A 17932-nucleotide genomic window follows, 5' to 3' on the forward strand; every position below is an offset into this window, starting at 1 on the left:
CCTTGACATTGTGATCTCTGAAAGGTCAAGTGGTCCTGAGTTGAATGGTGATAGTCCCATGTCTCTATGACTTCCGGTTCTCAAGTTTGGTATTGCATCATATATTTGATGATTAATTGTGACCTTGGTGAACTTTGAAATTGTCCCAATTCTTTTTCTATAATGTTGTCCTTCAACTGTAGATCATTTATCATTTAACAGATTTGAGATATCTATTGTCGTTATAGAGATACTGCAGTTTAAAGTTTTGCGAGCGGAGGCATGTATTTCTGAATCAACAAGAGCTTACCACTAAAAATGTTTAAGAAATTGAAGAGGTTGACATAGTTATATGTTTGACCAAATACCAAAAACATTCCATGGAAAAATACACCAAAAAATCATTTTGAAATTTTCAAGTTTTGCATTGACTTTGTAAGTTTCATAACTTCTATTTATATAGTTGATATTGCATCATTATTTGTACTTTGTCAAATGGGGTCATCTGATATATCAAATTGAAGGTCTAAATAAACTCTACCTAAAAATGAAAATTTTGAACCCCCTTTTCATCCCAGTGGGCAGGGTGGGTTCATTTAGTGCAAACATTCAAATTTCTCAGATGGTAAGGTTGTCGCATATCAAATGAAAGAACATAAAGCGTACATTTCAAATTTCAAATTGACGTCTCCCAAAAAAAGGTTGGATGTGGTCATTGAGTGCAAAATATAAATTTTCTTTAAAGATAGGGTTGTTGTATATCAAATGAAAGGTCATGATGTGTACATTTAAAATATCAAATTCCCGACCTCAAAAAATTAGTTGGATAGGGTTATTAAGTGCAAAAATCAAACTTTCTAGAAAATGGCGTTGTCGCATATCAAATGAAAGCTCATCTACTCTGTATTACATATATCATACTTCCGATCTCAAAACTGTAGGCGGATGAGGTCATTAAGTGTTAAAAGCGAAAAGTTTGAAAAGGTATGCTTGTCGTATATCAAACGAAAGGTCGTACAAAGTACATAACGAAAACATCACTTTTACAGGAAAGACCTTTCAATTGTTTTACAAACAATTGAGATACTAGTTTTTCCTTTTTTTCTTCCAACATTTTTTTGACATGCCCGCCTCTTGTTTCTGTTGAAGTTATTAGGACCAAATATGGACCATAGCTAGACCTCACCAAGATGCATTACCAAATGACCCTGTTAAGGATTTCATCATCCCCTTTAGGAGTTATCTTCCTTTTATTGATTTTTTTCAACATGACCCCCCCTCGTTGGTTTTAAAGATATCATGACCTTAATTGGACATAATGTAGATCTCATAATGATGTATTACAATGTGAGGCTGATTAAGATTTCAGCGTTCCCTATGAGAGTTATATCCCCTTGAAACAATTTCTTTCTTTCGCATTTTTCACATAAAGTATAAAAGATAGAATCGATTTGAAAACGGCAACATGTACATGAACAGATGGCAATGCTAATAAACATGTACACTCGTTTTGTTATTAACCCTTATAAGGTGTTATTCCACTTGAAAAAATGTACATAATTTTAGAAAAACTCTATTTCGAGAACCAGAAGTCGTAGAGACTGGGGACCTTCACCAATAATCTTTAATTCATGTGACCTTTAATATACAATCAAGGTCAAAGGTCACTGAGTGCAAAAAAAAATTACGCTGCAATTTCAAGCTTACATATTAGTAAAACGATAAGACTTTGCTGCATACATATAGCATGTAAATTGTTCCTCTCGACGAGCTCTACATTTTATACAATAAGCCCAATAATGTCCGACCGTCTGTTCAAAAGTTACAACGGGATGATTCTTAAAAGTATAGTATTTTGTGTATATCTTTTAAAAGGTAACATATATCAACCTACTATCAACTGCAAAGATGATCAGTATTTCAAGACCTTCAATTTGAGGTCAATGTCAGGTCATGATGAAATTTCACATTGACCTTCACAGTATACTATGACCTTGACCTTGTGATATTTGAAAGGTCAAGTGGTCCTGAGTTGAATGGTGGTAGTCCCATGTCTCCACGGCTTCCGGTTCTTAAGTTTGGTATTGCATCATATATTTGATGATTAATTGTGACCTTGGTGAACTTTGAAATTGTCCCATTTCTTTTTCTATAGTGTTGTCCTTTAACTGCAGATCATTTACCATTTAACGGATTTGAGATATCTATTGTCGTTTTAGAGATAATGCAGTTTGAAATTTTTCGAGCGGCGGCAAGTATTTCTGAAACAACAACAGCTAACCACTTAAAATGTTTAAGAAATTGAAGAGATTGACATAGTTATATGTTTAACCAAATACCAAAAACATTCCATGGAAAAAAAACACCCAAAAATAAATTAGAAATTTTCATGTTTTGCATTGACTTTGTGAGTTTCATAACTTCTATTTATATAGTTGATATTGCATCATTTTTTGCACTTTGTCAAATGGGGTCATCTGATATATCAAATTGAAGGTCTCAATAAACTCTACTTAAAAATGAAAATTTTAAACCTCTTTTTCATCCCAGGTGGAAGAGTGGGGTCATTTAGTGCAAAAATTCAAATTTCTCAGATGGTAAAGTTGTCGCATATCGAATGAAAGAACATAAAGCGTGCATTTCAAATTTCAAATTGACGTCCCCCAAAAATTGGTTGGATGGGGTCATTGAGTGCAAAAAAAATAATTTCTTTTACAATAGGGTTGTTGTATATCAAATGAAAGGTCATGATGTGTACATTTGAAATGTCAAATTCCCAACCTCCAAAAATTGGTTGGATGGGGTTATTAAGTGCAAAATTTAAACTTTTTAGAACATGGCGTTGTCGCATATCAAATGAAAGCTCATCTACCATGTGTTACATATATCATACTTCCGATCTCAAAAATGTAGGCGGATGAGATCATTAAGTGTAAAAAGCGAAAAGTTTCAGAAGGTATGCTTGTCGTATATCAAACGAAAGGTCGTACAAAGAACATAACGAAAACATCACTTTTACAGGAAAGACCTTTCAATTGTTTTACAAACAATTGAGATACTAGTTTTACATTGTCATTTTAAGGGCCCTTAAAAAGCTGACTATGCGGTATGGGCTTTGCTCATTATAATTATTGAATGCCATATGATGACCTATATAGTTGTTAATTAATGTGTCATTTTGGTCTCCTATGAAGAGTTGTCACAGTGGCATTTTTTATAACTGCTTTTTTAAATTTTTTATCTTTCTTTAAGTATTGAGAACCTTATGGACAATACGATTGTTTGATAAATTTGTCTCAGACATATAACTGGCAGCTAGGGATTATTATAGTACTACTTTCTATCACTGCAAAAATCAGTCCAGCTTAAAGGTGGATTGCTCCCTGAACAATAATAAGTATTCCAATAAAAGTATGATTTGTTTTGTAATCACAAAAATTTGCCCAAGCATTACAATTAAAGCTGATTGCAGACATATATTCTTTTATATTCTTTTTATAGAATACTTAAGATTTGATTGGACAAAATAAATAGTCAAGATGTCAATTTAAATTACAATGCATGTTCAAAGTAATTTCCTAAGCAAGTTTGTAGGAATAATATGGAATAAAGTTTTAGGAATGATGAAAACCAATTCGCTTTTTCAGAATCTAAAGGACAATGGGAGATCTCATTGTACTTTCACCAAAATGAAAATAATGGCTCAATTTCCATTGTTAAGAATTTTTTAAACCAATCACAACATTTTGGTGTACTCTTTTGAAAATATATTGGTGTGTATAAAATGCACCCATACATAGAATGCACCACATTTTCACCCTTGAAACTTAAGGGGAAAAAAATCTTATGCTTTACTCAGAAAGACTTTCTTGAAAAATCCCAAGTTAATCTAGGTAAATTAAGTCCATTGAAAATGAATTATTTTGAGAGGAAAAACTGATTTTTTTTTTTGTCTATATATAACCTTTAGCAAATCCATGAAATCAGATATCCACAAAGTACAAGTTTTTCTTAATTCGCAAAACACCAGTATCCACGAAAAGAAATGAGTCCACAGTATCTTATTCTAACTAACCTTTAATCCAAGTGTTTCTCTGATTTTGGTCACTTGTTCCCTGAATTTCTGTAGTGAAGTTTCTAGTATCAGGCATCTTTCTTTCCAATTAATGTCTTCTTCCTCCATTTTGTCACTGAGTTATTCTGTCTTTCACTTCATCTATCATAGAAATAACATTCTGGTTAATTGAATAATAACTTCTAGCTACAAATTAGTGAACTGGACAACTGCATTAAAACAAGAGGCTTGTAATATCCTGAATTGTACACCTGATATTTGGGAGTAAACAGATTGAAGGTAGATAAATCTTGATATTTTGGAATTTGTTTGCCCCTATCAGATTTTTTAATCCATTATGCTGAACAAGATATTACCTCCATTAAAGCCATAGTGGCATGCATATGTTGTTTGATTTTCAGCAACCAAAAATACAAATTTTATAAGATAGAAACCCTGATACTATTCTGTCAAACTTTGGTTGTATTTGGTCCTGTGGTTTCTACTGGGAGATATTTCTCAAATAATAACAGTTCAGACAGATACAAAATGATGCATGGTAATAGCCAAAAATAAACAATATCTTTTTATCTTGTCCTGATGTATAATATCCTAAAATCAGCCTTTAAAATTTGTATGACAGAATGGTAAAGAGACATTATTGGTCAATTTATCATGATTTTATAAATTTATTATATTTAATTTATTATCAATGATAAAACTGTATCTGTCAAATACTAAGTGCATCATTTATTATTGAATTTTTAAATCTTATTGCCTGCAAAGACAATCAATTGTAAGTAGCTTGATATACATGTTGTGCTTTCTCTAGCACTGTGAATTTAAAAAGTGTCTGGAGTCTTGCAAAGACAACCTATTGATTTGAACTTTGATAAAGTCTTAGTTTCATCATGCATAAACTTATTTTAACTTACATAATAGAATCAAATATATATTCAAACAATTTTAAGTTATTTCTACAGGGGGCTTAGAGGGTTTTATTCCACTTGTCCAATAGTGTTGCAAACAACTAAATTTGTTTATAATGATTTGTTATGAAAAATTACTCTACATAAACTTTTTGTATGTAAGTAGGTCAAGGTCATTAATTAACCCTGTCAGGCAGTTTATATGTACACTTTAATTCCTATAGCTGCATATCATATCTCCAACAGACAGGTTGGCAATTCTGTTCCATAATGATCATATATATCAAAATAATAGGTGAAAGGGGATGAGATGGAAAGTTTATCAAAGGTCCACACTATTCAATCTATCCCCAAACAAGAATGTGTCCAAAGTACATGGATGCCCCACTCGCACTATTCTTTTGCATGTTCCATGGACCGTGAATTGGGTAATAATCTAATTTGGCATTAAAATTAGAAAGATTACACTATAGGGAACATATGTAGTAAGTTTCAAGTTGATTGGACTTCAATTTCATCAAAAACTACCTTGACCAAAAACTTTAACCTGAAACTCCCACTTTCATTTTCTATGTTCAGTGAATCGTGAAATTGAAGTAAAAAGTCTAATTTGGCTTTAAAATTAGAAAGATCATATCATAAGCAACAAGTGTACTAAGTTTCAAGTTGATTGGACTTCATCTTCATCAAAAACTACCTTGACCAATAACTTTAACCTGAAGGGTCGCACAGACGGACGAATGAACGCACAGACGAACGAACGCACAGACGAACGAAGGGAGCCACAGACCAGAAAACATAATGCCCCTCTACTATCGTAGGTGGGGCATAAAAATGATTGAATTGCAGCATGCCACATTGACAAAATCCTAGTGGTGCTTAGACATGTTAGAGTTTAAAATCCACTATTTAAAATTGCAATATTTAATGTTAAATCACCTAGATATATATATAAACTAGACTGGACCTCTACCCCACCCTTACTTTTTTGAAAAATTCTGAAAACATTTCTGTCATTTAACATGCAATCTTCTTTAAAGCTTCCCTCAACCTCAAATTTCAAATCATATAAAAAACTAACAAAGTTCAATTAGAATTCTACAGACCATCTTCCCTCAATCTCTAATTTTAAACTCAATGCATTGTTGGTTACAAAAAATGATTACAAAACCTGAAGAGATATAAAGCATGGCTGATGTAAACAAAGAAACTGACTATTCATGATTAATTGAACTTCAGCATTACAGATCTATAAATGAAATAAGTTAACACGTTTTGTTACTAAAAATAGACTAAATATTTATATTCTGGTATTTTAAAGTGTTTTATTTATACCTGGTATAGACCTCCATGGAGAATTCTCTTTAAAACTAATTAACTTAATTATCTTAATGAACTTCTGATGGCTATGTTACTATATAATGTTAGAAAGTTTGGCAGCATCAATGTATCACAAATTCACCACTAAGAATACAGTTAGAACTAATACTAGAGGCCCAATGTATTTCTTCTTATATTCCTATAACTTAAGAAGCCCCACCACCTGAATAAAAAAAATAATAAAAAAATACAAGATGGGGCCCATTCTTACATTCTCATTCAAAAGTATCAAGCAATTTGATCTTTAATACGTCATTATTGTAAGTACTGGATGTTGACTTGCAATCCCATACTACATGATAATGATTTTTACTATTAAATGAGGCTATTTTAATCGATCTGTTTGTCTAAACTTTTGTCCTGGGTACAGGCCCTAAATCTTTCATTTTAAATTTCCTGATAAAAGAGAGGTGAAAATTAAGATAAAGAAGGGACATTCAAACTCATTAGTTAAAAAATATACAGACACTGCCAATTGCAAAATACAAAAAAACACACCAAAAAGCAAAAAACAGTATATAGAACACAACATAGCCCTTCAAAGAAAGCATGATAGGACTTAAATTATCTAAAATATCTTATGAACTGGGAAATATGCATAACAAATGCAGGTGATGTTAAAAACTAAATTGCGACATAAAAATAGAAAGTCCACAATTGGGAAGCTGAAATGATCTTTATAACTATAGTAGTACAAGAATGACTTTGGCAACACTTTCATTGAAATAAAATTAAGATTATACTGCTTAGGGTAGAGGGAGGCTTTGGTCATATAAGTCCAATGCACCTTATGCTCCATTAGTTCAGGGTTGCTCTGACATTGAACAAAATCTCTTTGAAGACTTGCTCATGTTGCTCTGACAATGGTTGAAAAGGGTAATATTGGACTTGTATTCTTTTTTAGCACCACCACCATTGCTAAACAAAAACAGAAGAATAACAACAGAAATATGAAGAAATAGCAACATCAACTACTATAAATAAGTTTTGAGCTGATTAAGATTATGGCCATCAGATTAGCAGGAAGAGATAATTGATCTGCACTACACAGGTTAGAGAGTATGTTTACTGTTAATTAAGTACTGATTGTATCTCTGATTACAGATAATTGACGTGTGATGATAGGTCTTGTTGTACTCAAACCCCCTTCTATCTATGTAAGATGTGCACATGTGTGGTGCATATATATACAATCATGGGTCAAAACTTTGGATAATTGAATAAAAATAATTGTGTGTTTCTTTTCAAACATTTCTGCAAAACAATATAGATTTCCTCATAATTATAAATGCATGATAACTATCTAAGGTTTCATATTGAAATATTTATTTATTTTCAAAGTAAAAAATTATCGATTTAAATTTGTATTAAACAAGATTTGGTAAAGGTTAAGATACTGCTAACAGCTGAATTTGTTTTCCAAACAAGATTGCATACCCCACTTGTAATTCAAAGTATCAAAAACTCAGCGTCTACCAGATCTAACAAAAGTTAAGTTATTCTGTTTAGTGGTACTTGAGAAATTCTGTTCAGAATTACTTAAGAAAAGTGCGACAAAAAATAACAATCATCATATTTGAAAATTTCATGTCAATACTTATAGCAGCCGACCAAATAAATAATAATTCTGTTTAGGATCAGTATTACCTAAGATTAAATGTGAACAAAATATTTTTATAAACATAGGAATGGAAAGACTGCAGGTGAATGCATAAATTTAATTTTTTATAGACTCTCACTACTTTCTTGGTGGTTAAATGATAGACAAAAGCTTGGATGATCCAAAACTTCTATAATTTTATATAAAGCCAAAAACATAATGATTCCTTCAAAGTATTTGCTCGCGGCAATATAGCCTTTTTGTGATAATGCGGCATAAAGCAACCAACAATCAATCAATCAAATTATTTGTACCTGCTACTGGATTAATGTTTTTAGTATTGCGGAAAATGTGACAGGATTATAATCGCATTGATTTAAACTTGAATTTCGAATTTTTATATATGAATTTAACAGGATTTTTCTCAATATCACAAAAATTAAAATCGCATTTTAGTCTAAAATGACAAAATTGCACTAATAAATGCATGCACTTATTTCTATATTTGACAGAATTGTAAAATTTCCATTTTAATTTCTTTTAAAACCATGATTACATAAAAATCTTTGAAAGACAGTCAACTTGTTAGTGTACTTTGGTACTAAAAGTATGTCCTAAAGAAAGTAAATATAGAGGAAAGAATTCCATGAAAAAAGGACTCTGTCAGGGGTCATCCAATTTTCTGTTTAGTTTAAATTGCTGGATTGGACACTGTTAAACTTTAACAAACAGTGGCAAATATTACAATCATGATCAATTCATAAACATGCTATTAAATGTGATATAAATAAATATTACTGAACCAGTTTAATTTAGAAGTTGTAGTTTGAAATGTATACATATTGAAACAGTAATTCTAAATGCAAAAAGAACTTCAAAAGTACATATTTGAACGAAGTAAAGCTACAATTCAAAATTTAAAGACTTTTATTGGAGAGAAAGCAAATTTAGTAAAATAACTGAAAATTAGCCCTACCTTTTTCACTTAAGATTTTACATTTGTTGATGTCCAGTATAGATGTATTATAAAAGGATTTAATATTCCTGGTCTCTGTGGGTCAAGAAATGGACAGTAAAATCAATATCTGATGAAGATCTTTCATGATCAAGTGCTAATTAATTGTTAACATGGTAACAATCCAATACTTTGTTTATCAGACTGGAAAATCTTCCTTCACATAAATCTTCATATCAATGCAATAAACATTAAAAATATATAAATCAATTTACTTACTTACTCAAAAACCTTTTAATATACTTCAAAAAAGCTTTAAAACTGATAAAAGTTACTACAAATGGAGTATATTCATTGCATTCAATTACAACTATTTTGATTGTAAAATATATAAAAAAAATAAAAAAATCTTAATTTCTGACCACATGTATAATGAAAGAATGTATGCAGGAAAGTACAATAATATAGAAGTGACCTTACCTTACAGATTGACCATCAATAGATCAGCATCAATTCCACACCTATCATAACCAATACACATCCCAAGGAGAGCATGCTGTAAAATAAAGATATGGATTATTGCTATAGATAAAATGTTCTATTGATAGAAGTGCTAGTCATTGATGTTTATCAAATAATCTATTTTACATACATACAGTACATATGGTTAAATCAATGGCAGATATGTAGTTTGACCAAGACACTAACAAGGACTGTGATAGTTTGACCAGAACTGCTTCTGACAATAACAAGACAGTTTGACCAGGAATGACAACTGACTAGGACTGCCACTGTCAATAAATGCCATATTTTGAACAGAACTTCCACTGACAATGAAAGCCATAATTTGACCAGGACTGCCACTTACAATGAATGTGATAGTTTGACCAGGACTGCCACTGACAATTTACTAGGATTGCCACTGACAATAAGTGCCATAGGTTGACCAGGACTGCAACTGACAACCAACTAGGGCTGCCACTGACAAAAACTGCCATAGTTTTACTAGGTCTGCCACTGACAATGACTGAGATAATTTGTTCAGAAATGTTACTGACAACTGACCAGGACTGCCACTGACAATAAGTGCTATTAGTTTGACCAGGTCTTCCACTGACAACTGACTAGGATTGCCACTGACAATGACTATGATAGTTTGACCACAGATGTTACTGACAACTGACCAGGACTGCCACTGACAATAACTGTCATACATGTAGTTTGACCAGGACTGCAATTGACAACTGACTAGGACTGCCACTGATAATAACTGCTAGTTTGACCAGGACTGCTACTGACAATAACTGTCATAGTTTGACCAGGACTGATATAGTTTGACTAGGAATGTTACTGACAACTGACAGGGCTGCTACTGACAATAACTGTCATAGTTTGACAAGGACTGACATAGTTTGACTAGGAATGTTACTGACAACTGACCAGGACTGCTACTGACAATAACTGTCATAGTTTGACCAGGACTGACATAGTTTGACTAGGAATGTTACTGACAACTGATTAGGACTGTCACTGACAATAACTGCCATAGTTTGACCAGGACTGACATAGTTTGACTAGGAATGTTACTGACAACTGATTAGGACTGTCACTGACAATAACTGCCATAGTTTGACCAGGACTGACATAGTTTGACCAGAACTGCTACTGACAAATAATGGTGGTTTAGCAAAAATATGAAAACAAACAAGCCTACATCAAAATTGTACTTGGTTGAACATTAAAATTTGTAGTTAGAAAATGCAAGTACCATGAAAATTGGTATTCAGCAAATAATGATGAACTTACAATAGAATATAATAATGCCCTCATTGCTGTTAGTCTCACCCTTTTCTTACCATATGATCTTTTTAATTCAAACACATATTAACTAACACCCTGCTTTTGCAACATTCTTCAAATTTAATAAATTCTTTGTCAAATACTTAGCTCTTTCTTTAATTGCACTATTGATTGTTTTATTTACTAAATCATATTTCATTTCATTTATGACTGTAACAAATAAAAGTTTTTGTTTACCAATTCATGAACAAGATATTATTTATGAGTCATGATTTTCAATGTATTTTTATCTATACAAATGTTTTTTTTATGATGAATGATAATAATTCAGACCTCCATGAGTTTATTCAGTATTATAGTTCTCCCAAATACCAAGCTGCATACTTCATTATATATATGTTCAGTGGTCGATTGAAAAAAGGGGGAGGGTGTAATCGGTTAGGATATCTTTCCTACTCCTTACTGAAACATGTTGTATATATTTGTACCAAATCCAAGTCAAATGACTGAGCAGAACTAAGAATATTAACAAATTTCAAATTGTTCTTGTCCTGCATATGTCTATACCTCAAATATTTGCCACTAAACATTGAGCAAACAACAATCAATCAACCATATACAGTGTAACCTGTCTAATCCGACACCTGACTATTCTGACATCCTGCCTTAACCTAGTCCCCCAGTGTGTAAGATAAGAGATGTTTCACTGTAGATTGTATGTTTCTCAAGAGAAGAGAATTGAAATTTCCAAATAAATATGAAAATTTTAACCTTGCCACATCAGCCATAGATTATAATGCCTAATGAAACAAATGTGTTTCTGCTAACTCTACCTACCCTAAGATTTTCTGTCATTCTCTTTAAAGTCTGGCTGACTTGACCTGACTAAACCAGCCAAAAACATTTTTCAAATCATATACTTTATGTATCAAATAATCTACCCTAATTGGTCTTTTTTCAGAAAGTTAGCTGAAACACAGGTATATTTTTTTAATAGGCCTTATCCTGCCAATATACAACATGTACAAATGTGAAATAAGGGGCTGTGAAAATTGGTGCTGAAACAAATAATTTCTAGGAGATATAATGGTAAAAATATTCAAACATTCCTTTTGTTATTGAACCCTTCATAAAAGGTCACACAATCATTGACATTGAAACTGACGATAAAATACTATATTCCTTGGTCCTTTTTCTTCTTCTCTTATCTTTTCCTAAACTTATAGTTACTTCTAACGAAAAATATTCAAAAGAATATCAATTTGTGCTTTATGGGTCCCTAGTGAATAACTTTATCATCAAATTACTATTCATAATATCTAACTTTTGGGAAATTCTTGACTAATTGTGTCGAAATTATTCAAATCAATGGAAGTCAAGTCAATACTACAACGTGTTAAACAACCGCTGTTTTCTCCGATATCTATCTGATATTGACAAATAAGGATACAATTACTGTTGCTTTCACCTCTGTCAATGATAAAGTGGTCCATTATATGGAGAGAGATACGATGTAGTTAGCTTAATACGATAATGTACTCTATCATTAAACTCACCCATAACAGGCAATTCAATTTATTCTAAATGTACTTCAGTGATAATCTTCAGTGTAAAACTGCATTTACGATAAAGTGAAGATCAAATCATTAGCTAAAGTAAAGTAAACTTTTACATTCTAATATTTACATAGATCATCAGATTCATTTGTTACAATTAGGTCGGGGTATGTATAGGTCAGAATAGTCAATATCATATTAATCACATATCCAATATAATTTTCTGGGACAAACAAGTTTGCAAGGGTTAACTAGGTGGGGAAAAAGGGGGGGGGGGGGGGGGGGGGTAAATTAGAGGGACAATTTAGTACTGAAAAAAATTGTTTGACATTTGGAAAAAATATTGGCAATACAATTGTCTGACCAAATTTGGTTTATATGCCGGCCATAAAGTTAAATAAAAAAAAAGAGTTTAATGTCAATTAATGAATGTGGACGTAGTCTCTTCTTGTCCATATTAAATAAACATTTCATCCTGTAGAAAAAATAATCTTGAATCTTGAATTTCATACAGTGAAACTTGTTTTAAGAGACTTCTCCAAGGAGAGCAAAATAGTGGTCTCTTCAGTTAAGACAGGTGGTCTTTTAATACAGGTTCAATCTATATGAAATACACTAAAGAGGGATCTTAAATTAATGGTCGTATAACACAGGTTTTTCACTTAATGTTGGTATCTTAAGCAGGTTTGACTGTAACTTGCCAACAATTTTTTTTTAAACAGCAATTTTAAGTCAAGGATAATATAAGAATAAAATTCTTCTTGAATTAATGAGAACACCTGACTATTTACTAATTAGCTTAGTTAGTTCACAAAGGAACTTAACAAAAGTCAGATAGCCTCTTAGTCTTAGTATAGCATTATGATACACCAGATGGCATATTACCGTATTATCTAATTTACTACAATGTTACCTTTGAAAAACAGAATACAAGTAATTATATAAACTCGTACAATTTTCTTACTAACTGGGTTTTTTTGGTCTATTTTTTGTTCATTAAACTAAATAATTAGGAATGTCTTCATTATAAGAAATAACTGATATTTCAGTGCCGTAACAATTAGATGGAACTATATACAGAATAACTATTGATTTGCAATGAAGTTTTATTTAACGTGTCTAAATTTTCTTGTATCTGATAGTTTTGGGAACTATAATATAATATGAGCACAACATTTAATATAATTTAGCTGGATCTTATGATCTGTTGGGGTTCACTGACAGGCTAAACTCCTTTCTGGGGAAACATATCATTCAGTAATTCTGTGCTGTGACATAGTAAGTAAAGCAACAATTCATTTTAAAGTTGAATAGACTCTTCTAAGGCCAAAAATAACATCAGATTGTTAGATGTTGCCTAGGCCAAACAAAAAAGTATATATGTGTTTACTGTCACATGCTGAAAAAAAAACAAGGGTATGTAGGGATTTTTTAAAATTTCTATTTATTTTTTTTACATTGATTTTTATGGTAGCAACATTGTGACTTTAAGAGTGGCCAAAAAAAACTTTAGGGTATGGGATAAAAATTAGGGAAGGTCATTGTAGGTAGGGGTACAGTAAACCAAAAAAATACTCTTTTTTTTGTCTTACCTATCTTAAAAGCAGTATACCCAAAACATTTTATGACAAAAAAAAATCTTGATTAGTCTTAGTTTTTTGTTCATTGAAACAACCTATAATGCAAAAAAAGGTTAATATGACTGAAAGTGTTTTTTTGGACAAGTTATAATTCTAATTGAACAAGTAAGTTTTGGCATAGGGTATAATATTACGGGTATCTATGGTTTTGAAATGCACTTGTACTATTGGGCAAGTTGAAAAAAAAAATTTGTAGAGTTTAGGACAAGTTCTTGCTTTAAAGAGGTAATTTTTTTTTACCACGTTTAATTTCTTAATTTTTTTACATCATCATGATTGTATTAGAATTTTGGGCAATTCCTAAAATCTTGGAGACCCCCCCCCTGATTTTTTTAAACCCTTTCCAATTTTTTTTTTGCCAAATAATATTAATTTTGAAGAAATTTTCTTTTAGCCATGATTATTTATGTATGTCATTTTCTATTTCAATACTTTTATGATGTATTCAAAAGACATACATAATCATGGTTAATATTAATATACCTTCATTAGCATTTACACTACAGCTCAGGTGGATTTTACTTTGTCCACCTGTCCACAGTGGGAGTGGGCACCAGGTGGGCAAAATTTCTAGCTTGTCCACTATGCCCACCCATAGGAGTGGGCATGTAATGTCTTTTGTTTAATCAAAAGACTTGCAAGTACAATCAATTGAAAAAAGCAGATAAGTTTTTGAGTGGGCACAGATGGTCCACTGTGGGCCGGTTGGAAAAGCAAAATCCAGCAGGGCTGTTGTGTAATAGCAACTTTTAAAAAACATTTCAAGACAATACAACATTTCTTTATAACAAAGGAAGCAACTGCTAAAACAAAACAAGCTAGAAGACAACTTCACAACATAACTTAAATGTTAGGGAGGTAAATAAAAAATAACATTGTAATTATTGTCTTTTAAATTTTGTTAACAAGTCATATGAAATGAGTGACTGGTTAAAATAATGTTTATCCAATTCTTGAACCAATGCACGTAACAGGGGTGTGGAAATATTTGTTGTGAGCACTTGTCCCCGGGCAAGTGAAACCTAAAATTTTACTTGTCCGGAAAAAAATTTACTTGCCCTGATGATCCATGAATAAATATTGAAGTATTTCTTGTTAGCTAATATATGATTCTTAATTAGCACTGTTGTGCATCACAAACAAATGAAATCCATTTGTTTATATGTGTAAAAAATTAGGGAAAGTAGGAAATGGGTTATATTAACATCAATGGGACAGAAACCTAACAGAAAACCAAGTTCAACCAATGAAATGACATATAAAGGACAATTTTGCAGCAGTTTTTGAATAAAAATTGTAGCCAGTAGGAACGGAACATATACTAAATTTGAGGACAGTGATTGAAGAAATGTAAACTTGATAGATAAACTATTGATTTTGTGGTGTTTCTCTCAACTGACACACTTGTTTTTTTCTTGATTATTTATTATTGTCTTGATGGGCAATTAAAGCATCCCTTCTATTTACCACTTTGACAACAAATAATGTTGACCGTTCATCTATAAATAAGACAAAAACTCAATTTATTTCCCGAATTTCCATAGATAGCTGGGCAATCTGATATCCACGATGTCTGAAATTCTGGCTTCCGTTTTTTTTGAAAACTCTGTGTCCTCCATTTGCACTTAAGATTTTCTATTCGACTCATGACTCTTTTTGTCTTGCTTGCCCAGCTTTTTATTAAGTATTTATCAATCTGAATCTCGATACACAATTTAAAGAAATGACACTTCCTGTAAATGATGAATAAAACCTAATCGACGATCCCGGGTCAATGGACAAAGCCAATTGCAATGTTACGCGACTCGGGTTCGCATACTTATTTTTATTTATTTTGGTAATCGATCTATTTCCGGTATCATGTAATAACATTGATGTTTTTACTTGCTGAACATTGGTTTCTTTTACATAAATTAAACATCTTTATACGTCTTGAAATTTATTTAATGTTTTTGTTGGATTTGAACTTTGTTTTGTATATTTTTTTACTTGTCCACGGGCAACCACGACAAAAATAATTACTTGTCCGGTTGTTCAAATGTACGAGTCGGGCGAGTCGGGCATAGCATTTCCACACCCCTGCGTAATATCATAAACTTAGTCTTCTGTGCACGATTTTATAATTTTTTACGCAAACATAATTATTGAGTAACTGTCAATTTTTTTCACTCTTTGTCTGTTTTGATTTGAAAATATAGCAACTTATAATTAGTTGTCATGTTTTGCAGCCGTAGTTTACTGATTGTCACCTTATATTAAAATAAACAAACAACAAAGAAGAATGGATATTGATCGCTTGTTTAACATATATATATATATATACAATACAACTTAGAGGATAGTTTATTTCAATGAAACCATTCAAACCCAAATTGGGATGCAATCAGTGAGTTTTAACGAAAAATGTCTACTGGTCCGCCGGACCACCAGCTGACAAAATCTACTGGGTCGATGCAAACTCTTCTGGTTCACAGACCAGTGCCAATTTCGACCCCTGCCTACAACATATACCTCACGCACTATGTTCAGTTATAGTATAACTAAACTTTTTGACAGAAATATGATGTCAATGAACATGTTCAAAATGATTTCATTGATGAACACAAAAGTTGACAGTTGTCTTTGATTTTCAAATACACCTTTATTGCTATTTGTCCGCCATTTCTAGATATCACACAGGTTCAGGCTTTGACGTCATAAAAAAAAATATCTGACCCCACAATGGAAAAGTTGTTCACGTCAAAAAAACAAGCGGTCTGTTCAGCCGGGATTGGCGATAAGGTGTATAATTTTTTGAAAATAATTTATGGCCTTTCCCTATGTCATTAAAAACTTGTTCTATTTCGTTAAGTTTTATCAGAGACTACTTTAACTCATAGTCATAGTAGACATAGTAGTCTCAGACTCAGGTTTTATCAAATCAAATTTCAACAAAAATTCAAAATAATAAGTGATACTAATTATGTCTAGCAATAGCTTCATGTAAGGAATTCGTCCTCTCTTACACGTTATATCTACCTCATTATCATATCAATATATTGTAACTTACCCAAAAGGATTTCGTTTATTTAAATCTCCTGAGGCTGTGAAAGTATAAATGTTGCAGACGAAAAATTAACTTACCGGAAACAAAATATTTAATTGAGCTACCGGGGCTAATGTTTCGGTCAAGGACATTTCTTAATAATATAAAATGACCAGTAAGATATACAATTATAAATCAAAAGTAGCTATAGACATAAGAAAAATATATAGAATACCTAAAATTTCTCTAAATAAATATTTTTTATTGATAAGTAAGTGTATGTTCTGCGGGATGAAAAGATGTCTGCGCCCATGTTTCAAAATGCGATAAAAAAAAACAAAGTTATCTTTATCGTGTTTATGAATTTGCGGTTTATTTGGGAAGAAATAACTAGCATTTATTCTAACTGAATAAGATAGAAAAATGGGTGTGTATTGTAATTTAATATTGTCACAAAACCGTTTGTTTGAATTTTAGCCTTTTTAGTGATACTTTATCCACAGGGTATGGGTGACGAGTGCCTATCATCAGAGTCATAAAATACAATATTTGACGAGGTTTTACTGTCAATAGAGATCTGACGAGGTTTTACTCTCAGTGCCAATCTGACGAGGTTTTACTGTCAGTGCCAATCTGACGAGGTTTTACTGTCAGTGCCAATCTGACGAGGTTTTACTGTCAATGTCGATTGCTGCCAGTGGCGATCACTATTCTATATATAATTCTATACGTCCCTGATATAGGTTAGCAATCACCATACACCTTATCGCTATTTGTTCGTCATTACTGGATATTACACAGATTCCCTTAAAATTTTGACGTCATAAAACAATATCTGACACCACAATGGAAATGTGGTTGTTGTATGCTTCAAAAGATTCAAGCGGCCGGGTCAGCCGGCTGATAAGGCTAATAGCGATTCAACTACAGTACTGTTATTCCAATTCTAATGCATTTCAAAAAGAAATAATACAATAAAACTTGGAAAAATGTCTAAATTTGACAAATAAAAAA

General features: G+C 32.0%; 2 protein-coding genes across 2 annotated transcripts in view; one reads left to right on the forward strand and one right to left on the reverse strand.

Annotated features, from left to right (window-relative positions):
• Window positions 1-17037, reverse strand: part of LOC134709790 (pleckstrin homology domain-containing family H member 1-like) — a 70130-nt gene extending 53093 nt beyond the window's left edge. The window contains exons 1-3 of the mRNA XM_063569934.1: window positions 16943-17037; window positions 9378-9453; window positions 4055-4195 (exon numbers count right to left, since the gene is read on the reverse strand). Of these exons, the coding sequence (XP_063426004.1) occupies window positions 4055-4162 (108 nt within the window). The 5' untranslated portion in view covers window positions 4163-4195; window positions 9378-9453; window positions 16943-17037. The remainder of the gene's footprint in view (window positions 1-4054; window positions 4196-9377; window positions 9454-16942) is intronic.
• Window positions 17038-17210: 173 nt separating this feature from the next.
• LOC134709808 (tRNA (32-2'-O)-methyltransferase regulator THADA-like) overlaps window positions 17211-17932 on the forward strand; it is a 92275-nt gene continuing 91553 nt past the window's right edge. The window contains exon 1 of the mRNA XM_063569947.1: window positions 17211-17345. Coding sequence (XP_063426017.1) covers window positions 17342-17345 — 4 coding nt within the window. The 5' untranslated portion in view covers window positions 17211-17341. The remainder of the gene's footprint in view (window positions 17346-17932) is intronic.

The sequence above is a fragment of the Mytilus trossulus genome, chromosome 3, assembly GCF_036588685.1.
Source record: "Mytilus trossulus isolate FHL-02 chromosome 3, PNRI_Mtr1.1.1.hap1, whole genome shotgun sequence".
NCBI lineage: Eukaryota > Metazoa > Mollusca > Bivalvia > Mytilida > Mytilidae > Mytilus > Mytilus trossulus.